Consider the following 22,758-nt stretch of genomic DNA (forward strand, 5'->3'; position numbering starts at 1 on the left):
CCCCCTGGGCATAAAATAGGCATAATCATGACATTTTCACTATCTTTTCAAAATAAGTAGTGAGCCTTTAAATAAAATAAAAATGCAGAAATACCTGTTAAAATGACCAAGTTTCAGTGGTTTAAATTTGCAGAAGTCAACTGGCAGATAAAATCACAAATAAAGTGTGTAACTCCCCTACTGATCTGATCAGGTGACACTTGGCAAATTGTAAAGTTAAAAAAATGCAGGAAGTGAATGTAGCTAAGATACCTACATGACCCACTGAGACATTTGGCAGAGGTACTTTTAACCACCGTTGCCGAAAAGAGGTCTCCCTGATAACCCAGAATTTGTTGCAAAGGAAAGCTTTTGGAGAACTTTCAAATAGGCTACCTAGACAGCTAGTACACCAACCAATGTGAACGAGACGTCCAGTTAAATCCATTAGAACACTTGTTCTTCGTACACTCATGATGAAGAAAATGTATTGTTTTGCACTGTAGCCAAGTTACGTCCTCAGTTTCCTTCGTCGTTTTAACCCCAACCTAATCAGATGTCAAACCTTATGCAACTGAAGACATCTTGCTGTATTTTCAATGCAACCTCATACCTAAACACAGATCACCGTGCGTAGTTAAAATTCACTGAAGCAAACTGTCGTGGTAAGATAAATCTGCCAAACAGACCAACACAAAACTAACACGATTTAATAAACCCGGGATACCCTGAAACTGGGACCGCCAAGATCATGGACTTGGTCAGATGTGCGGCTTATGACTTTCGAGTGAGCAGACGCGGCAAATTAATAAACGCCTTCGTAAGTCTCTTCTTCCCCCGCTTCAGTGAGCCGAACAGCGCTGCGCTCGCGATGCTCATACTGTGTGGAGGCCTGCGACAACACACGTCAGATCAGAAATAATATGGAAAAAAACGTTAAGACACGAGTATATTAGGGAGTGCCGTGAATGCAGTGTACATGTATGCAGTGTAAAATATAATGACATTTTAGGCTAAACGGCCTACTGTCAAATAACCTATTGAACGACATAAAATGTATGTATGGTTTGGTAATGTATTCCATCATTACATTGTTGTAGCCTATATGCTATGTATTTTATTTTTATTTATAGGTCGTATATATGCTTAGAATAAATAAATAAAGCTGACTAATTTATCCAGCATTGACCCAGTCCACAGTTCACAACTCCTTAACTTACCAAGTTTGTGGGTGAAACACTGCCGAAAAACGCTGGGTACTGGTGGTTCCATGCAAAACCTATGCGGAATCATTCATTTTTTAAGCAAAATAAATATCGACCAAATATTTGCATATGGACAATCTTATATGAACGTAACGGGATTTAAACAGTTTGATACATAGGCTACTACAGGCGAACCTGTCCACAGTAGTCTTATGTATCTACAGAAAGACACAAATGGAATATTATTTACAATTTGCCGCCATACAACTTGAATATCCCACAACAATACTGCTTTGCACAAATAGCAGCCTAGGCTACATTTTCCCACGTGTGTTAAGATAGTAATGTGTGGCAAGCTGTTTTCCCAAGAGAGATTTGAAACAACAGATTGGGAGTGGAAGAGTGGAAGTATTTACTCAAAGGGAACATAGTTTAACAGGAACAACATTAGCTAACAAATGGATAGGAAGCAATATATATTTTTACCTGGCATAATACTGATATACAATATTTCTGTCAAATAGATGGAATGCATATTTGATTGACGGTGCATCAACCAATTGCTATGGCGATAAGGGGTGTGTTTCAATTGCGCAATTGCTGTGAATGATAGACAAGACTAACATACGAATGGGATGAAGCCCCGACTAATGACAGTCGTGCGGTCCTATAACAGAAAGACAAGTTGATATTTGTTTGCCTATCTGAGCCAACCAGATGAAAGGAGGGGGAGGGAAGAAAGCGGGAGGGTAGCAACAGTTGCCCCGGTGAGGACGAAGCGCCATAGCCACGGTAGTCCTGGCGACAAGAACCCAGCAACGAGAATCAACAACAACAACCAGAATCTTAAAAAAAATATACGTCAAATATACCGGGGGGAAACCACTGGAAAGTAGAGGTGAAAAAAATAACTTTACTTCTTTCTCGTGTATTGTTTTTAAATTAAAAAGGTGGTGAAGATTATGGGTGTTTTTCGTTTGTTGTTTCTGTAACCCCATACAGCTAGCTAGCTAGTTGGCTAGCCTCTGTAGCACGCAAGAGCGAGGCGGAGGTGCAAGTGCAATATATGCCTAGCCGTTTTCAGTTGCAGGCGGTTGTTATGACGATGTCAAATCCGCGATTGTGGTACAAAATGGCGGGTGTTGTAATATGTGAGAGTACTGTACTTTTAGTTGTAGTTTTGGCTTCGAGCCTCGAAGAATACCGCATATGAGGGTCAAACGGTCTCCATTATCGAAAAGGGGAAGAAGACAGTGCCGCTAACTATGCAATGAGTACTGTATTTGTCAAATGGTGAAATTTGACAAGAGAAGCATTTTCTGAGAATTAGCTATTACTCAGTGTAGTTTCATTATTTTCCATATGATGCATCTTAAAACGTAATGAAAACACGCTTAAAGTTTTTTTTACGTTTTGTAAAAAGTTTTTTTGTCCGTAGGAGTGAAAGTGAAGTAACCATATGTTTGCCAGATCATCTGCCGCGGCTGCCACAGAGGGGGAGTGAAACGAAGGAGAGGCTGGGGGAGGGGTCAGCGTGATTGACATTGCGTCGAGCCAATCATAAAATTGATGTCGAAGGGGAATACCAAAGAGTGATGAAGCGAATGCACATTAGAAAGAACGTAAAATGGAGAGGCGTGACAGTCCGCTGTCACGAGTGGAGTACGGTGGGGAAGCGGGGTCAACTTTTACGCACAAGCTAACTTAGTAAACGTTACCTAGGTTAGTCAGCGAACTAGTGAATGTGTTGTCGTTCATATTGTTTCCACATGTCCGGATATATAATTGATAGAGAAGATAAAGTGTAGCAATCATTAGAATTAACATCATTAGCTGGCAAATAATAGCTTATCATAAGTTACAATTCATACAGTTCACAAGCTAGCTGTGCTCATGGAGAGGAGTTTGTAATAAACAGCCACGATCGCCGTCAGTGTTTGGTTGCAAAATAGACTACATATTCTGCCTGTTTTACTAATGTCTTTGTTGGGCTAGATAATAATAGCTTGCAGATGCTGACTATAAAAAAAGCACTTGCCTAACTAAATAGCAAACTTGCTCGCTCACGAATTTACAGAATATGTGAGAAAGAAATGCGCGTTCAGGTGCAATTATCTAACTTAGATAATTAGCAAGATAGAATATAAAGCGTTAGCTAGTTACAGATTTGACAGATTTATATTATAACATGATGTGTTTTTGTTACGTGTCCTACCTCTTTGCATGACTTTCGGTCAGAAACGGTAAGTGTAGGTCGCTGACTGATAGTCAAAGAGGGAATCTCAAATGACGAGTTACGGGTTAACAGCATTGCGACAAATCGCTGGATTGCTAATTTGATTAAGGGAATCATCATTTATTGATAAGAATAGCAACAACAATAGAGTAAAGTATACAGAATTAAATCAGTTTTCAAATACATGTCCAAACAACGAATGATCAAGATCCCTATTTTAATGTCAGTATGAAGGGCAGGCCTAATATCATTGCCCATATTAAATAGCTAGTTAGCAATATATAGCCAACTAGCTGGCCTATTTGCGTTGTGTCAGCAGGCTTATTCTGTCTTACTCTTTCCTGCTTAACATAACATAAAACATGAAAGCTGATTGTAAATTTGTGCAAAATTCACACAGTTTCACCAAACTTGTCTGTCTTTTAATTCATTCTGTCAGTTCTAGAAAGGTCTAATGAAGGTTAACGGAATCAAATGCTTTTAATGCTCATAGAATGTCACTCATATCCAATACAGATTGAGTACACTCTGAGTCAGTGGAAAATGTGGCTTTGTTAAGAAGTTTAATTTTTTTCGTCAAAATCATATCAGATCAATCTCTGTGCATGTGCCTCTGTTTTTTTTTTTACGGGTGCTGTTAGAGGCTGGCAAAACACTGGTTGAGAAATTTCAAAGCATTTAATCATAGGAAAAGGTTAAGACAGTTACAATAGCAGCGGGAAGAGGGAAGATATCGCCAAAGCCTCATGCATGTTCCGAGCGAGCCTGGTACACCCGGAGGAGGTTGCTGCAAAATCAGCTGAGTGTCACATCGCACAAGTTTTGAAATCGAGGCATTTGTGGTACAGTGTGCATTACCAGCTCAGGAAGTGGCTGCTGCCAGTGGCCTGCTCCTTGCAAGCTTGCTAGCATGCATGGAAGTTTTTTTTTTTTTTTTTTAAAATACAGAACTTAGGCTGACAAGTACCGCACAAAAACATTGAAAGTCAGGATGCTATAGAGGGGGCAAACGAATTGCCTACACGTGCTCCTGTCAAAGATCAGTGAGCTTTTTCCTTTACATTGCATTACTGGAATTTAGCAGACAGTCTTGTCTGGGGTGACTTACTTGGGTTACATTTTTTTTTTACATGTTACCCATTTATACAGCTGGATGTTTACTGAGGCAAATCTGGTTTAAGTACTAACAGCAGTGCCCCAGCAGGGAACAGAACCAGCAACCTTTCGCTTATGAGTCCTCCTCCTTCCCGCTATGCTATGCTGCCATCCCTCTTCTGCTTCTCTCCAGCATGTGCCTTTGCCGTGTTGACCCTGTTGTTTCAGCATTGTCTTCCTGTTCCACGGCTCACTCGCTATTTCTTGTAAGGAACAGCTGCTGGAAAATTGGGCCTTGTTTTGATTGATGCTTTACAGATTGACTGATCTTTAAATCATTTGGATGGCACATCACTTTCACTGAGCCCCACAGTATGTCAGCCAATCCACATTCTATACTGATAGGTGATTTGGCACAGTCTGTTATTTTGTGAAACAGCCATTGTTTTTTGGTTGTTGGCAGTTTCCTTTTTCCTTTGAGACATGAATCACAATAATTCTGGCAAAAATAGAAAAAGAAAATCTAGACTTGACTTAATGCATCAACAAAGATGTTCAGCTTGTGTTCAATATCAGTGCACAGGAGTCATGGGAAATTTGTAACACTTAATAAAAGCTTTGAATGAGGGTAAAATGAGGTGAAGCAGTGCTGCTACAGTGCTGAATGGCAGTTGGCTTATCATGTTTGAATGTGTAGGTGGCCTGTCCTTTGGGAGCTAGCAAAAGTTTATTTGACCTTGAGCATCCAGGTGTGAAGTTAGCAGGCGGGTTCTCTTTAATTTGATGCATTCTCTGTTCTATGCCCACGTTGTTTGAGATTATGGCACCTGTCCTTAGACGGAGAGGCAACATACTGTTATTTGTCATTGCCTAGTTATTAGCATTCATATTTATAAAAATAAATAACCGTGCCTGTAACGGTAAGAAAGTGGCGATGCGTGAGACTAAAATAGGGTATTTGGGTTTAATTGCCTTTCCATACAACCTACATGTTGATTTTGGCTTGGCCAGCTAGACAAGAATCAGGTCACTGCGAATGTGACATTAAGTGTGGCAAGATGCTTGATATTTTACCTTACACTGCCCTCACGATTGTTGAGAAAGATTGTGTGGAAGATTCATTCTCGTCTCATTCCCTCATTATGAGTGAATACATACTGTAGTCTGTGTGTTATGGAACCAATGTAAGAGAAGGGTAGCATTAGCTTCCTTAAGATAGTGTGAAGCCAGAAGCACATTTTGGAAATGTGTTATTTATGGATAAGTGTTATTTACAGTATGGAGCAGGCCTTGTTCATTCAGTAAAGCAATGTTTTACAATCTGGGGTCCCTGGCACAGTGGGGGGTCATTGGCAAAGATCTGTGTAAATCCAGGAAGCAGCATATTAATTTCATGGTAGGCCAACATCCCAGTTGTCATTTAACAGCACGTGCTCCTACTGAAGTCCAATTTCCTCCAATTATGTGTCATATGTTGGAAAATTATTAAAAGCCAGAACATAATTGAAAGGATCCGCTTGAAGGCATCCGCTTTTCAAGCTCACAATTGTTCACAAAAGCACTCGCAGGTGAATCGGTCAATGAAAGAAAGTAGTAGCGAGGGAGATGGCCAGTTAGAGGTGCATCAGTTTTCAGGTCAAAGAGAGATGAAATGAACGCAGGCGCCAGAAGGGTGGAGACCGGATGAGAGGGAACACCAAAGGCCCAAAGTTGCCAAAAGCAAACACAAAACAAGGAAGCAAAATCAAATCGGACATGATGCCAAAGGAAGATAAGAAGGACGGAGGACAACAAGCCAGCAGTGGGCTGTGAAATTTCTCATTGTTTGAATGGAAGTGAATCGGGCAAACAAACACCGCATCCTATCCCAGCTGCTCACGCAAAAGAGCGGGCTGAAGCATGCCCTAAGCCCTGTGCTTCATCAGGGGGAGAAGAGCGAGCTGAAGCACGCCCTAAGCCCTGTGCTTCATCAGGGGGAGAAGAGCGGGCTGAAGCACGCCCTACGCCCTGTGCTTCATCAGGAAGAGAAGAGCAAGCTGAACCACGCCCTAAGCCCTGTGCTTCATCAGGGGGAGAAGAGCGAGCTGAAGCACGCCCTACGCCCTGTGCTTCATCAGGGGGAGAAGAGCGGGCTGAAGCACGCCCTACGCCCTGTGCTTCATCAGGAAGAGAAGAGCAAGCTGAACCACGCCCTAAGCCCTGTGCTTCATCAGGGGGAGAAGAGCGAGCTGAAGCACGCCCTACGCCCTGTGCTTCATCAGGGGGAGAAGCTCTGCCGCAGACCCCTCCCTGTGTACTTTTACAGCATTTGCTTAGCCCGCAACACCCTTACCCAGGGTGATTTCCATACATTACATTTTTACTGCAATTATATTATTCCAGCGGATATTTACTAAAGCAGTTCTAGTCGATGCTCATAAAAACGGCTGTGCCGCACCTGGGAGTCAGTCCTGCAATTTGAGTTACGAGCCCAGCTTCCCAGTCTTGACCATATTGCTGTCCATCGCTTTTACTTTGCCCTCACATTTCCCCTTTCATCTCATCAGCTGTACCTCACAAAGCTGCAAAAAAAGTGGCAGACTTTCACTGTCATCCATAGCATAATTTTGTTAGGGGAAAGAAGCACAGGAGTCGGCAGCACGGGTTAGTTTTTTTTTTTGAACGCAATAATGTTGAGTACTCTAAGATTCAGACTGAAAAAAGGGGGTTTTATTCACTGTTTGCGATATTCCAATGGGTAGATATTACCATCTGTAATGTTTGTGTTGCCTTGTAAGCCGCATAAGTGCATTCACAAAAGGAATGAATAACAATAATGATGCATTAGGCGTAAGGTTAAAGGGAAATGTCTTTTCCGGCTTTTCATATACTATGTACATGCATAATATTTTTATCATCACCACACCTCTGACATGTACTGCCCCTTTCTGTTGAAAAGTTGAAAAGCAAAGACTTGGGAAAGCCACACTTTCCCACCACTGAAAATGGTTTGTTCTGCAGTGCCCATGGCTGGGAGTGTGTGGTCACAGAAGATACTTCTTCCCCATGGGTGTCCCCTCACTACCCCTTTCACTTCCTCTTTAAGATCCACCTTCCTCTATTCCTGGTTGCCTGAAGTAGTCTTGGGTGTAAATCATCTCATGCCATTATGGCCCTATAGAAAACACTCTGAAACTACAATCAGTTCAAGCTTCCCAATTTCATTTTCTTGCCATCTCAATTTTTAGAGCTTATTTAGACTATTAGCAAACCTTCAATAAAAACAACTAGTTATTTTTTAACTCTTGATGAACAGATAGTAAGTAGGAAGTAATAGGATTTCCATTTTGGTTTTGGTATACCACTTTGGTCAGGTGAACAAGTCACTGCTGTATAGGGTGTTTTTAGCAATTTGCCAGGAGAAAAGCTGGCAAGTCTTACAATAATTGTTGTCATGGACAGACCGAACGTTTACACACCACATAGATCATCGACACAAAAAATTTACCTTTAGGAGATACAGCAAATTTTCATGACTGAAATTTGCTGCGAGTTACAGATGGAGTAGAGGTATCACCTGAAGGGGTAAGGGACTCTGGGCCAGTGTTTTATACAAGACTTAAGAACCTGTTTCAGTTGTGGATTCAAACATACTATTCAGTAAAGTCTAGATTGTACTTTATGGAAGAGATCATAAAATAATGTTATTTGCAACTGATGGGTGACTGAGGCTTCACGAACCTTCAGATGGGTGAAGCACTGCTGTGAAAGATTCACTGATTTGAACCAGTGTTTTGCGAATGTTTTGCAACATCTTTCAGTTGGTTCACTCATTATGGGGAACATGAAGCCACACTCTCCTAATTGTGGTTTACTGTTTGCCGTAGTCCTTAAAATTTTGTCCTCTTTTGGATGGAATTATAATTAGCTTTATTGTCGTAACTGAGAGAACCAGTGTTTGAGTGTGTGTGTGTCCGTGTCCCCCTCTCTCTCCTCTTGGTAGTGTGGTGTCCCAGCTGCGGTCATGGCGACTTCCGGCTACGTGGAGGATCTGCAGCAGCCCTCTCAGCCACAAGGGGGCAGCGTGAACGTGGCACCCGGGCAGCCCCCTGCTCCTCCTCCTGCTGCACCCGCTGCTCCCGCGCAGTTCCTGACGGATCTGCAGACCAGCGCCGCTGCTCCTCCCGCGGCGACCCCGGCCGGACAGACCACGCCCCCTGCTCCGGCCCCTCCCCCTCAGCCACAGAAGAACGCGGGCTCACTGGCCACGCCCACGCAGCCCCCTCCCACTCAGTATGTCACTGCGGAAATCCAGAGCACTGCCACGCAGTCCACCAACGGCCAGACCACGCCCCAGTACATCGTAGTGACTGTAACAGGTGAGAGGCTTGTTCACTGAACACACCTTAATATAGACACGCTGACAGAGTGTACAATCAGTGACATAAAACAGACATCAAGGAAATTGGTTCGTTAAAACTGTAAATCTCTGATCATTGTTAGACCCTAACTTCTCTCTCAGCAAAACCATGTTAGCTGTGCTCCACGGATGAAGAGATTTCAACATGCAGTGGTAAGGAACAGGGCTTGTAACCCAAAAGTTGTGGGTTCAGTTCCCAGGCTCCCCAGTGATACTGTTGTACCCTTAAGCAAGGTACTTGGCAAGGAATTTGCCTCAATAAATATCCAAATGGGTAATTTGTAAGTAACAGTGACTGAAAGTGACAGTATTGTCACTGCTTTACTACCCACCTTAAAAATATTGGGAGATACCTTATGTGCTGGACATCCGGTAATCTGTCTGTGTCTTAGGAACTTAACATGGTTAAGATTCAGTTCAGATTCAGGCCTCTGCTTGTGAAACCTGTCAGGTCAAATGTGCTCAAAGCAGCTTTAAGGCTATTGTTATTAAAGCAGAAGTGTGCATTTGTGAGGAAGAATAACTGGAAGTTGGATCTGTCTTCTTCTTCTTGGCAAGTCCACGTTTCGCAGTAGAAATCCCTTCAACGCTGGCAGAGATGACTCTGAGTGCGGGTCTTAGAAATGGTCCTGCGCTTACGCCCGCTCGCATGATGTTGTTGGTCTATGATGGTCTTGTAGTTGCTGTTGTTGTACGTGGTGGTGGTAGGATTGGTTGGTTATCCAGGGCTACTTGAACAGATGCTCAGACGCTCCTACCATGGCCCTGAGTAGTCTTTTCTAAAAATCATGTGACAGTAGCTGCCTCAGAACAGGCAAAATTGTTTTGCCTCATTTGAATATTAAATCACGTTATTGTATGATTCTTTGCTCATCTCAAGTACTTTGCTAGGTTCCTTGTGTGAGGTTGCCCTTAACATTAGTTATCCACAGGTAAGACCATTTATTCTTGCTTATAACTTTATATAAGCCAAGGCCTAGAGATCATTGCATGACTTCCCATTTATTTATCTTTATACTGTATCACATTTGTTTAGCAGAGTGACTTGTAGTGCTTATAATGTTTTTGTATTATCCATTTATATAGCTAGATATTTACTGAGGCAATTGTAGGATATGTACCTTGCACAAAGGTACAAAGCAGTGCCCCAGCACAGAATCAAACTGGGAACCTGAGTGAAAATGACTGTTCCTTACCAATCTAATATACTACTGTCATTATAAATTTACACAGACACAATGTACTTAAACACACACGGAAGTTGGTGTGTGTTTATTTTAGTCATACTGCAGCCACAAGTCATGCTGGAAAATTTCAACATACTTCGGCCTTGAGGTGATTGTTTCCTTAGGTGAATGTTTCCTTAATTAGATTGTGAAATTGTAGGCTAATAATGCATTGTTGTTGAGTTGCTTTGTTATCACAGAAGAACACGGGAACAAGACGTGTTGTTTAACATCAAACTGGGTTTTTTTTACATTTTTCTGCCATGCAACAAGCAGTTGTTTAATCTGCGTTTGCACTGTTGCTAAATCATTGACGACAGCTGATCTTGTTGGGCTCATCCAAAGAGTTCAACTTTATTTGTTGGTCATATTAAAGGAAGAGGCGTATTCAGAAAGTAAACACAGAAATCCTCCTAGCCTACTCATAAGTGGAGTGACCCTGCCAGTATCAGCTTACACTGGTATCTCGTTTCAGGGAGAGCAGGAGAGCGAGAGTCAGGGATTGAAAACATTTTTTTTCTCAATATAATACAAGTCATATAATACAAGTAGCTCATATTGGGATTTTTTTTGATCGTCCACTAAAGAATGACCTTAATCCATTAATGCATGATTGCTTCCATTTATGGAAATAGCATATCTGTTGACAAAAGCCATACCAATGTGCCTTGGTCTCCTTCCTGCAATGTTAACTGTGACAAGGTGCAAGAGCAAAATAAAATACCCGTTGCTTCACAGTGAAGAACAATTGTGAAGAGACGGTGTTTGCAGTGTAATTTCTAGAATAGCATGATCACCTTTATGAAGGAGATGGGAGAGATAAGGGAGAAAAGTTAAATCAAAAGAGAGAGAGAAACACAGTTTCAGATCTTCTGTTTAAATACACAAACATATACACACACACACACACACACACACACACACACACACACACATACACATACACACACCCCAATACCCCCTCCCACTCCTTTTTTTTCCCAATATGACACTCCTGTTTATCTGAGGGGGAGATTTTTCCTTCCATCCACAGAGATTAGCTGTCCAAGGCTACAGTACCTTCTGCTTGTATAATACAAGATTTTGGACAGAGAGAGAGAGAGAGACAAAGAGCAGAAGAGCATCCCCAGCATCTCTCTCTCTCTCTCTCTCTGGCTCTCTCTGTGACTCCTTTTATTCAATCAGCCTGGATGCCCTGAGAATAATGTACTACCAGAACTGGTTTTACAGCCTGGAGAATGCATGCCGTGAGTACAGCTGGGGTCTGTTTGCCGGCACAGTGTCGTGGCTCACCAGGTGTGCTCTGGGACTGCGTGCAGCCCTCAGGCACACGTACCTGCTCGTGTGCTTCAAACGGCACCCCAGACGTAGCACTGCCACCTGGAGACAAATGACTCGCAAAAGAGACATGAGCTGGTTGAATGAGTAGTGTGGTGGATTTTTTTCCCCTTAGGGTGGAGCTTTGCCTTGTGATTTGAATGTGGATGTTTGTCTCTCTGTCTCTCTTTTTCTCCCTCTCCCCCTTTCACAAGCTTAACATGGCGCTAGTATTGGTTGTTGATCTGCACCATACAAAGCATGTTTATGTGATGCATGTGGAGTTGTTAATAATAACTTGCTGTAAATGTTACAAATGGATATGTAATGCCATGTGACTATCTTTCTCCTTGTCTCCCTGTCTCCCTCTCTCTCATTGTCTCTTATTCTGTCTTCTTCTCTCTCTCTCTCTCTCTCTCTCTCTCTCTCTCACTCTCATTGTCTCTTCTTCTCTCTCCTTCTCTCTCTCTCTTTCTCTCTCTCCCTGTCTCTTCATTCTCCAGAGGGCTCCCTGCACTCTAGTGACTCTGTGTCGGACTCCAGCCCCCCTCCCGCGGGGGTCCAGACGGGGGTCCCTACCCAGGTGGTGCAGCAGGTGCAGACAGCCCAGCAGGTAAAAGGCCTCACTCACCACGGCTCATTCTCAGCTGAGAGGGCACATCAAGGCCAAGGGGTCATGAAAGAATTTCAGAATTTCAGACCAGTGTCTGCCTTAATTTCCCTCCAGCTGTAATTGTGTGTCGTGAAGCAACTTGATTGCTACTGGTGAGCAGATGTCAGTGGAGGTTTCTGAGTTCCTGTCAGTCCTCACCAATGTGAAAAATTGATCAATTACACACTTTGTGCACGGATCGGCTGTGCATGGTTGTGTGTCACTGTTGCCTCCTGTCACCAGAGGTCCGTCGTGCAGACAGTGTCACAGACAGCCAAGACCGGGCAGGGCGCTCAGCTGACTGTCACCAACCTGCAGCCTGTCCACCTGAGTCAGGAGGTGAGACACATACAAATCATTAACAGATTTCAGAACTGAGTTTTCATGTTTTATGGTTTTGCAGATTGAAGGCAATGCCACATGTTCTTTCCAGCTTGTTGTAGAACTGTCCACGGCACAGGCAGAGAACCGAGGAGGTTGAGACGGAGAGGAATAGAGACAGACAGACAGATTCAGAAAGACAGACAGTCAGTTTCTTCCCTGCAAGCAACCGAGGAACCCGCTGAACGCGTGGTTTCTGATGGGTGTAATTCTTAGGCTGTGTGCTGATTACTTGAGGGTGAACTACAAGTGTGTGCTTGTGTGGTTGTGTGATTTCTGTCTCACTCAGCAAATTTACCTCTCTGTGGTTTTATGCCTTTTTATGTCTGCGCTGAGTTAACTGTTTGTGTGCATGTGTTTTTTTTTTTTGCTATCCTCTGACTCTTTTAGGTTGTGTGTGTGTGTGCGTGCATGTGGGTCTGCGCACCTCTCTGTGTGTGTGTGTGTGTGTATGTGTCTACGCACATGTGTATGTGTGTGTGTGTGTGTGTGTGTGTGTGTGTCTGTGTGAGTGTGTCTGTGTCTGTGTCTGTGTGTGTGTGTGTCTGTGTGTGTGTGTGTGTGTGTGTCTGTGTCTGCGTGTGTGTGTGTGTGTGTGTGTCTGTGTGAGTGTGTCTGTGTGTGTGTGTGTGTGTGTGTGTGTCTGTGTGTGTGTGTGTGTCTGCGCACGTGTGTGTGTGTGTGTGTGTGTGTGTGTGTGTCTGTGCCTCTGTGTGTGTGTGTCTGTGGTTTTGTGCTTCTCCCTGACTGATCTCTGACCTGTTCTTGCTGCAGGTGCAGCAGCAGCTGCAGCAGGTGCCAGTGCAGCATGTGTACTCCAGTCAGGTGCAGTACGTGGAGGGGGGAGACGCCAGCTACACCACCAGCACCATGTGAGTCCGTCTCTCCTCCCAACTCCACTCCACATGCTTTTTTTCTGCCATTGTTTTCTGTAGGACTGCATCATAGCATTGTGCCACCCTGCTCAGTGGACTAAATACGTTATCACAGCTATGACTCGATTTCAGGTTTGCTGCCCACTGTTGTATATAGGGATGCGAAGACTGTTATTGATTGTTTAAACCAATGGCATCCTCTGATCTGTCCTCTTCTTATATCTCCTCTGTGTCTGTCCTCCTGTCTGCAGACGCTCAGGCAGCTACACCTACACAGACGCCCCCCTCTACACCCAGACGGCCGCCGCCTCCTACTACGAAGCCCCGGCCGCCTCGGGGTCGCAGGTCACGACCCCCGTGACCTCCCAGACCGTGGCGGTGACGACGGGAGGGGGCGCGGTGTCCATGTTCGTGTCGGGGGCGGGGCAGATCGTGGCCAACACCACGGCGGGCACCGGCGGGGGCGGCGGGGGCACCGCGGCCGCGGGCACGGCCCCGGCGGGAACAGGGGCGGCGGCGGCAGCGGGCGCAAGCGGGAGCGGGGGCAGCTACGTCATCCAGGGGGGCTACATGCTGAGCGGCAGCAACACCACCAATCAGAGCTACTCGCACAACACCCGTGCGTCTCCCGCTACAGTGAGTGCGCCGACGCGGGGAGGGGACAGCACTGCCACAGATACTCTATTCAACACGACCAGATATTCAGCTGCGCGTCTTTCACATCAACAGTTCCACCCCTGACATTGTTGATGTTGTAAGTGATTGGCCAGCTCATTATGACCTTCCCTGAAGGGGCGTGGTCTAAAACAGAGCATCAAAACGGTGGAAACTTGTCGCACCAATTGGAACCTCCCAAATGGAGGATGAAAGAAAAACAGGACTTGATTATCTGGTTGTGATAAATAGAATATCCGTGGCATCACTGTAGGTGTGTTTGTGTGTAAATCAGGAGCTGAATATCTGGTTGTAATAAATGGAATATTTGTGGTGTCGTGGTTGGTGTGTGTGTGTGTGTATGTGTGTAAAAACAGGAGCTGAATATCTGGTCGTAATAAATGGAATATCTGTGATGTCGTGGTTGGTGTGTGTGTGTGTGTATGTGTGTAAAAACAGGAGCTGAATATCTGGTCGTAATAAATGGAATATCTGTGGTGTCGTGGTTGGTGTGTGTGTGTGTGTATGTTTGTAAAAACAGGAGCTGAATATCTGGTCGTAATAAATGGAATATCTGTGGCGTCGTGGTTGGTGTGTGTGCATGTGTAAAAGTAGGAGCTGAATATCTGGTCGTAATAAATAGAATATCTGTGGTGTGGTGGTTGGCGTGTGTGCATTCGCACCAGGCCAGGCCCCTCTGACGATCCGTGCGCCCGCAGGTGCAGTGGCTGCTGGATAACTACGAGACGGCGGAGGGCGTGAGCTTGCCGCGCTCCACGCTCTACTGCCACTACCTGCTGCACTGTCAGGAGCAGAAGCTGGAGCCCGTCAACGCTGCCTCCTTCGGCAAGCTCATCCGCTCCGTCTTCATGGGCCTGAGGACGCGGCGGCTGGGCACCCGGTACGCACTGACGCGGCTTGCTCGACGCGCCGACTCTGAGCGCGCAACACGTTGGCGTGGTTAACGGCTTCGTGAGACGCAGCTCACTCAACTCACTCACTTGACTCGCTCGATGCGACGGCTGTACACGTGCAACGTGTCGGCAATAGGGCCGGCCGATCCTGCGCGCAGATCAGCGCATTGAGGCTGTTAGAATGCATATTCAACGCCTGCCCATCACAGCAGATCACACGTGCACCGTCACAACGCTGCTGCACAGTCGTCCGATTTGTCTGTGACATTGTACGCATGTCGATGTAATGTCTGTGTTTCAGAGGGAATTCCAAGTACCATTACTACGGGCTGAGGATCAAGGCCAGCTCCCCTCTGCTCAGGCTGATGGAGGACCAGCAGCATCTGGCCATGAGACAACAGCCCTTCTCTCAAAAACAGAGGTACTCTCTCTCTGTCTGTCTGGCTCTTCATCTGTATGTATGAATGGCGACCTGTGTTACGCGCCGTGTTTGTGTGTCTCTCTGCCTTGCTGGCTCTCGCTGTCTGTGACTGACAGTCTGTCCCCCCACCCCCGGTCTCCCCTTAGGATAAAGCCAGTGCAGAAGGTTGAGGGGATGACCAATGGGATGGGTCTGGGGGGACAGCAGCAGGCGGGAGGTCTCTCTGACATCAGCGCCCAGGTGCAGCAGTACCAGCAGTTTCTGGGTAAGAGACGCAAACAGCGAGGAAGGGGGGCACTCCAGTGCTTTAGTGAGGTATGATTTATCCAGCCGGCTCTGATACTTATTGCCGCCCAAGCCGAAAAAACAGGGACACTGCATAACTCCGGCTGACCTACATGTCTGCAGTATAAGAGGACACATCTGCTGCATAACCTGTGTAACTGGACATACAATATTTGTTACACATCTCCTTTATACAAGTGTGGATGTAACTGTGCCCAGCTGTGCCCTGTGCAGATGCCCTGGTTCAGTGACCCGCCCCCCTTTCTCCCCTTTGTGTAATCAGATGCCTCTCGCGCTCTGCCCGAGTTCCCCGAGATCGACCTCCAGGGCAAAGCACTGCCCGACGGGATAGTACTGGAGCACATCAAGGGCTTTCAGGTGCTCTACCGCGAGCACTGCGAGGTAACGGCCCGGCCTGCCGTATCACACTGCAGACCTTATGTGTCTGCAGCATCTTGAGAGAGAGATTAAGAAATGCAGACTGATTTTTTTGAAAAAAAGGTTGCTTGCAGTGACAGTTCCTGCTCCTTCTTTCTCAGGCCATCCTGGACGTGATGATCAACCTGCAGTTCACCCTGGTGGAGACTCTGTGGAAGACTTTCTGGAGGTTCAGCGAGGGCCAGGCCAGTGAGTCGGACACGCTCAGTGTGTAAGTGCAGAGTCGTCGTAAACCAAACCCCCCCCCCCAAACCCACACCCGCACTCTGTCCTGTGGATCGTATCGTGGGAACAAGGTTACGCTCAAACAATTCGGCAGCATCAGGCAAGATGGTAGATGTAGCTGTCAGTCCTCGAGGGGTGCGTTGAGGGAGTCACGCTCCAGCATGATGAATGACTATTTCTGAAATTGTGAAATGACAGGGAGGAGAAACAAGGTCTCGGCTTTCATGGGCTGGGGTTCCCCGCCACTTCTGAGCAGTAGGGATACAGATGACACATACACGCTGACAAGTTAAAAAAGACACTCGACCGCAGTTTCATAAATATATGTGTCGTTCCTCACCAGAACAGAGATCCACACAGACATTTTTATTCACATAGTAGTGAGAGCAGTTAAATTGAAATTCTAATTTGAAAATTTCGTGGCAATCGAAGTCTCCGCCAAACCCCAGAACGCACTGTATGACCTCTCCCCCTGGACCGAATGATCTCGCTTTGATTATTATGCTTTAATTGGATCCAGGGAGGATCAGCAGTGAAGGAATGATCATTCGTTTCAACTGAAATCTTACAGCACGATAATAACCCTCACAGAAATATGTATGGCATCGCCACATGCTTTGGTGGCTTGTACTGTCATCGTGAAAACGCCTGCCGTGCTGCAGGAAAATCTAACGACAGGAATCTTTTCACTTCTAGTTTACTATGAAGTGGGAATGTGCAATGAGAGGGAGATTTTTCTGCCCAACATTTGTTGTGTGCTTAATCCTAATGCTCACTAAAAGACACCTTATTGCATCACATTCATTTAAGAGACAATCTTATCCAGAGTGACTTACAGCACAAGAGAACAGAAGTGTATCCATCTGTGTTATATGAGCAACAGTGTCAGACCAGGCTAACAATACTCCCAGACCAGTGAGTGCGTGCACAACACAATTCAAGCCCCACCACAAGTTAACTTGTTCTAACATGAAACTGGACAGCCTAGGAAACTAAGGGATGTCAAGTACATGTATAACGCATTACTTTTGTGGTTTACTGTGGTTCCAACACACCCAAATGCTTGCACGCTGCCTCAGACACACTGGCGTGGCACAGTTTGATGCAGTGGGGTGTCTCTCTGCAGCCACGACGAGTCGGAGAAGCGGCTGCCCAAGTCGTGCCTGGTGCTGCTGTGCAAGTACGAGCCGGTGCTGCGCTGGAGCCGCGACTGCGACAACACGCTGTACCAGGGCCTGGTGGAGATCCTGATCCCCGACGTGCTGCGGCCCATCCCCAGTGAGTGTCCCCCACCCCGACACCCGGGCGCCCCGCCCTCAATTCAGGCTGCAGCATGCAAAAAAAGGCAGCTAGCCACCATGTGAAATCTCTCGCGTGTGCTCATAACCAGCCAACCATGCGCTGTAACTTACCATTACACACAACCAGCTAACCATGCGCTGTAACTTGCCATTACACACAACCAGCCAACCATGTGCTGTAACTTACCATTACACACAACCAGCCAACCATGTGCTGTAACTTACCATTACACACAACCAGCCAACCATGTGCTGTAACTTACCATTACACACAACCAGCCAACCATGCGCTGTAACTTACCATTACACACAACCAGCCAACCATGTGCTGTAACTTACCATTACACACAACCAGCCAACCATGCGCTGTAACTTACCATTACACACAACCAGCTAACCATGCGCTGTAACTTACCATTACACACAGCCAGCCAACCATGCGCTGTAACTTACCATTACACACAGCCAGCCAACCATGCGCTGTAACTTACCACTATGCACAACTAGCCAATAAATATGCTGTAACGCACTATTACCCACCAGTCAACAAATGTGCTGTGACTTACCTTTACACACAACCAGCCAGTCATGCACTGTAATTTATCATTCCTCACAACCAGCCAACCCTGCGCTGTAACTGACCATTGCACACAACCAGATAACCATCTGCTGAATTCACTGAAAAGGAGAAGCTGTTCGATGGTTTGACAAAATCTCTCATTCTTCTCCCACAGGTGCCTTAACACAAGCCATCCGCAATTTTGCCAAGAGCCTGGAGAGCTGGCTGACCAACGCCATGATGAACATCCCGGAGGAGATGGTCCGCATCAAGGTGTGACAGCGCATACACGAGAGACCTCAGAGACTGTGTCACAGCGCATACACAAGAAAGCTCAGAGACTGACTCACCACAGATACAGAGTTCAGAGACTGACTGTGTCACAGAAGATACTCAGAAGTCAGAGACTGACTCACCACAGATACACAGAGCTCAGAGACTGACTGTCACCACAGATACACCAAGCTTAGAGACTGACTGTGTCAAAGAAGATACTCAGAGGTCAGAGACTGACTCACCACAGATACACAGAGCTCAGAGACTGACTGTCACCACAGATACACCAAGCTTAGAGACTGACTGTGTCACAGTGGATGGAGAGACCTCAGAGACTGACTGTGTCACAGCGGATGCACAGGGCTCAGAGACTGACTGTGTCACAGTAGATATACAGAACTCAGAGACTGACTGTGTCACAGTAGATATACAGAACTCAGAGACTGACTGTGTCACAGCGGATGCACAGGGCTCAGAGACTGACTGTGTCACAGTAGGTATACAGAACTCAGAGACTGACTGTGTCACAGTGGATACACAGGGCTCAGAGACTGACTGTGTCATTGACATTCTGCTGTGTGGAGGGCCCATTACTAGGATTATACAAGCTTTTTCATGTAAATGCAGCTGCACCTACAAAACAGAAAATTACCATATCAACGGATTACATGGAAGCCATTCTGCAGAAGTTGAATTGTAACACGTGTGATATTGTCATGGAAACCGCTTGTTGGACAGTAGTCTTAAGTGTCTCATTCGCCACGCGTAAATAGCTCCTTAGAAGGCGCTCCACGCATTTGTGGTTATGAATGTTTCTGACCATCTGCTTTGGAATGTGACTTTTTTCTAATCAGCGAACTCATCACACGCTCTCTCCTCAGTTTTCCTCTGTCTCTGCCCCCTCCTCCAGGTGACGTCGGCCAACGCCTTCGCGCAGACGCTGCGCAGGTACACCTCTCTGAACCACCTGGCCCAGGCGGCTCGCGCAGTCCTGCAGAACACCGCGCAGATCAACCAGATGCTGAGCGACCTCAACCGCGTCGACTTTGCCAACGTGCAGGTGTGTGCCGCAGCCTTGTCTTTGTCAGCCTACACTCAGAGCAGCGCGCGTTAGTGACTATGTAGAGTCTTCCTGGTTTGGTTTTTAGACTCTACATTGCACATTTTCTGTGTATCTTTGCTAATCTTAAAATCAACTGGATGGCTCGTCCCATTCACTGTGCCTATTAGTTTAGCTGATCCACATACTGTGCAAATTAGTGAAACCTTGCAGCATCTGCAGGGCATGACTCCCTGAAGCACAAGTTCTCCTTCTGGAAAAGGGCTCACAGATGGGTGTGTAGCTGCTGTGGGAGACGTCCGTGCACGTCTGTGATTGGCAGGTGTCTTTGACAAGCAGGACGTGATTGGCTGAACTCTCTCTCTGTCTCTCTCAGGAGCAGGCCTCGTGGGTGTGCCGCTGCGAGGACCGGGTGGTGCAGCGGTTGGAGCAGGACTTCAAGCTCACCCTGCAGCAGCAGAACTCCCTGGAGCAGTGGGCCGCCTGGCTGGACAGCGTGGTCTCCCAGGTCCTGAAGCCGTACCAGGCCAGCCCCACCTTCCCCAAAGCGGCCAAGCTCTTCCTGCTCAAGTGGTCCTTCTACAGGTGAGCCGACGGCGCCGGACAGGGGAGGGCAGACGGGAGGCAGGAGTCGGAGTGGGGTTTTTTTTTTTGGGGGCAAAAAAATGGCCAACTTCTCTGACCGGCCTTCCCTCTCTCTTTCACTCACCTGCTCGCTCTTCTCTCCTCCTTCCCTCTTTTTCTCTCCCCCAGTTCCATGGTGATCAGAGACTTGACCCTGCGCAGCGCGGCCAGCTTCGGCTCCTTCCACCTGATCCGGCTGCTGTACGACGAGTACATGTACTACCTGATCGAGCACCGGGTGGCACAGGCCAAGGGGGAGACGCCCATCGCCGTCATGGGAGAGGTACTGACTCCGCCCCCCCCCCACCCACCCACCCACAGCACCATCCACAATCCTCCATCATAAGCACCAACACATGGAGCACAGCTAGAACTGCCTGTCCTGTGGTAGGTTCCTCATAAAAGATTTGCATTCAGTATTTTTCTGTGAAGCTCTGTGGGCTACTGTGTGGTGTAGTGGTAAGGAGCAGGACTGGTAACCAAAAGGTTGATGCGGCACTACTGTTGTACCCTTGGGCAAGGTACTTAACCCGCAATTACCTCAGTAAATGTCCTGTATAAACGGATAAAATTGTGACCTGTGTAAGTTGCTCTGAATTAGAGCATCCTCTAAATGACAATAATGTAATGTAATTTGTTAGGCGAAAATATTTGAAAGTCTTGGGGTCCTGCTTCCATCACTTAAACAGTGTTTGTTCTGTTGTCTTAAATGCCTAGCTCTAAGACGTGACCATGGGTGGACAAGCAGCATCTTCAAACGCTGTATTCATTTAAAAAAACATGGCGTGCAGATCTTATATAAAATGTAGTTGGTGAGGTTAGATATATTGATCGATGAGCCTCTATATTTAAACACAGACTTAAATAAGAGAACAGTTCACTTCTGATGAAATTACTGAAGGAACACTGAAATATTTACAAGAGTGAAGATCGTGAGATTGACACCCTCTTCTTTCTTCTCCTCCTCCTCCTCCTCCTCAGTTTGCCAGCTTGGGTAGGAGTCTGAACACACTGGATCCTGACAAAGGTACCGACACCCCTCCTGTGGCTGTTACTTTCCTCTCTCTGGCGCCCTCCGGTGGCAGTTACGTGACCTTCTCTGTCCTTCTGTACTTTAAATTCATTCCTCGCCTTGTCTTTGCGTCTCTCAGAGGAGGAAGAGGAGGAGGAGGAGGAGAGCGAAGACGAGTGCCAGGAGCTGTCCCTCCAGTCGGACCCAGCCGGCCTGGGCGAGGAGTCGCTGGAGCCTCCGGCCAAGCTGGCGAGGACTGACACCAGAGCGCTCTTCAACACCGGGCACGCCGAAAACTGATAACCCCCCCCCACCCTCCCCGCCCACGCCCACACACACACACGAACACCTGGCCACCGAGGCACGCCCACATGCCGCCTGCCCCCTCCTGGACTCCCGCAGGCACCCCGACGCGCCAAGAGAGCTCCCTCCGCAGACTGTGGCACTGCAAACCCACAGGCCTGCGCTCACACACCCACACATCCACACATCCACACACCCACACACCCACACACCCACACACCCACACATCCACACACCCACACACCCACACACCCACACATCCACACATCCACACACCCACACACCCACACACCCACACATCCACACACCCACACATCCACACATCCACACATCCACACACCCACACATCCACACATCCACACATCCACACATCCACACACCCACACACCCACACATCCACACACCCACACACCCACACACCCACACATCCACACATCCACACATACACACACCCACACATCCACACATCAGTCTGACAGCAGTCTTACCATCTGCTGCCCGGTGAGAAAGCGTCAAAATGAGCTGTTTGTCAGTTTGTGTGCCACTCCTCCTTCTCCCGGGGCAAAGGCGGTTTCCATTCCCAGTCTGAAGTGCGAAGCTTTTCCTGCCAGTGCCGTCTCGAGACTCGCCAGCAAACAATCCCATGATCCCTTGGACGAGGAGCAAAAGGATAATGGATAACACATTAACGTAGCTGTATGTGGATCGAGGCCTACATCAGCAGCTGCCCAGTCCCAGAAGGCCATTCCCGTCAGTCAAAGCCCTGCTGGCCTATCGCGCGAATGATGGGTGTGGCCTGTGGGAGGGGGTATTAGTGTCTGCAGGTGTTGGTGTGTTGTTGGTGTGCTGTTGTGGCCTCACTGTCATCTATTTTTTTTGTGTGTTGAGCGCCTTGTTGCCTTTCTTGTGTGAATTCAAGGCTCTGAATCCACATGCGTATGTTTTGTGACTGTGTTTTGTGACTGTCTGTGACCATGTGTGTGTGCGGTTAGTGTGTGTGTGTGTGTGTGTGTGTGTGTGTGAGGCCACGCTTCATCCATGGTGATGTGTGCCATAGAGGAGACTGGGGGAGGACACTGTAGGTCAGCTGAAGTAAGCCCCAAATGCTTTGTGGAGTCAAAGCTAAACCACCCTGACTCAGGAAAGGCCTGGTCCAACACTCACACGACACATATTAATGTTCTCTTTGTTGAGGAAGACAGAGTAGTTTGATTTCAGAGAATGCTGCAATGTGATTGGTTGCCTGAGCTGCTGGAATCCTCCTGTCTTATAAAGCAGGTGGAATCCTGGCCAGATGAGCCCCAAGGCTGCTGTATATTAA

The 22,758-nt window shown here is 46.9% G+C and overlaps 1 protein-coding gene across 1 annotated transcript; it reads left to right on the forward strand.

Moving 5' to 3' along the window:
- Positions 1-1,961: 1,961 nt before the first annotated feature.
- LOC118779081 (MHC class II regulatory factor RFX1-like) lies at positions 1,962-21,466 on the forward strand. Its single transcript, XM_036530962.1, has 18 exons — positions 1,962-2,082; positions 8,498-8,873; positions 11,961-12,070; positions 12,353-12,448; positions 13,265-13,362; positions 13,617-14,001; positions 14,739-14,920; positions 15,235-15,354; positions 15,501-15,619; positions 15,923-16,041; positions 16,179-16,288; positions 17,429-17,580; positions 18,338-18,435; positions 19,349-19,498; positions 19,875-20,083; positions 20,252-20,405; positions 21,104-21,149; positions 21,274-21,466. The coding sequence occupies exons 2-18, from the start codon at positions 8,519-8,521 to the stop codon at positions 21,432-21,434; spliced, it is 2,664 nt and encodes an 887-aa protein (XP_036386855.1). The 5' UTR covers positions 1,962-2,082; positions 8,498-8,518; the 3' UTR covers positions 21,435-21,466.
- The last annotated feature ends 1,292 nt before the right edge of the window (positions 21,467-22,758 follow it).

Source organism: Megalops cyprinoides, chromosome 1, assembly GCF_013368585.1.
Source record: "Megalops cyprinoides isolate fMegCyp1 chromosome 1, fMegCyp1.pri, whole genome shotgun sequence".
Taxonomy (NCBI): domain Eukaryota; kingdom Metazoa; phylum Chordata; class Actinopteri; order Elopiformes; family Megalopidae; genus Megalops; species Megalops cyprinoides.

Coding starts and splice junctions, on each gene's coding strand:
- LOC118779081 (XM_036530962.1), top strand. CDS start 8,519: ATGGCGACTTCCGGCTACGTGGAGGATCTGCAGCAGCCCTCTCAGCCA. Junction 13,363..13,616: donor AGCTACACCACCAGCACCAT/GTGAGTCCGTCT, acceptor TCCTGTCTGCAG/ACGCTCAGGCAGCTACACCT. Junction 15,620..15,922: donor GCAGTACCAGCAGTTTCTGG/GTAAGAGACGCA, acceptor TTGTGTAATCAG/ATGCCTCTCGCGCTCTGCCC.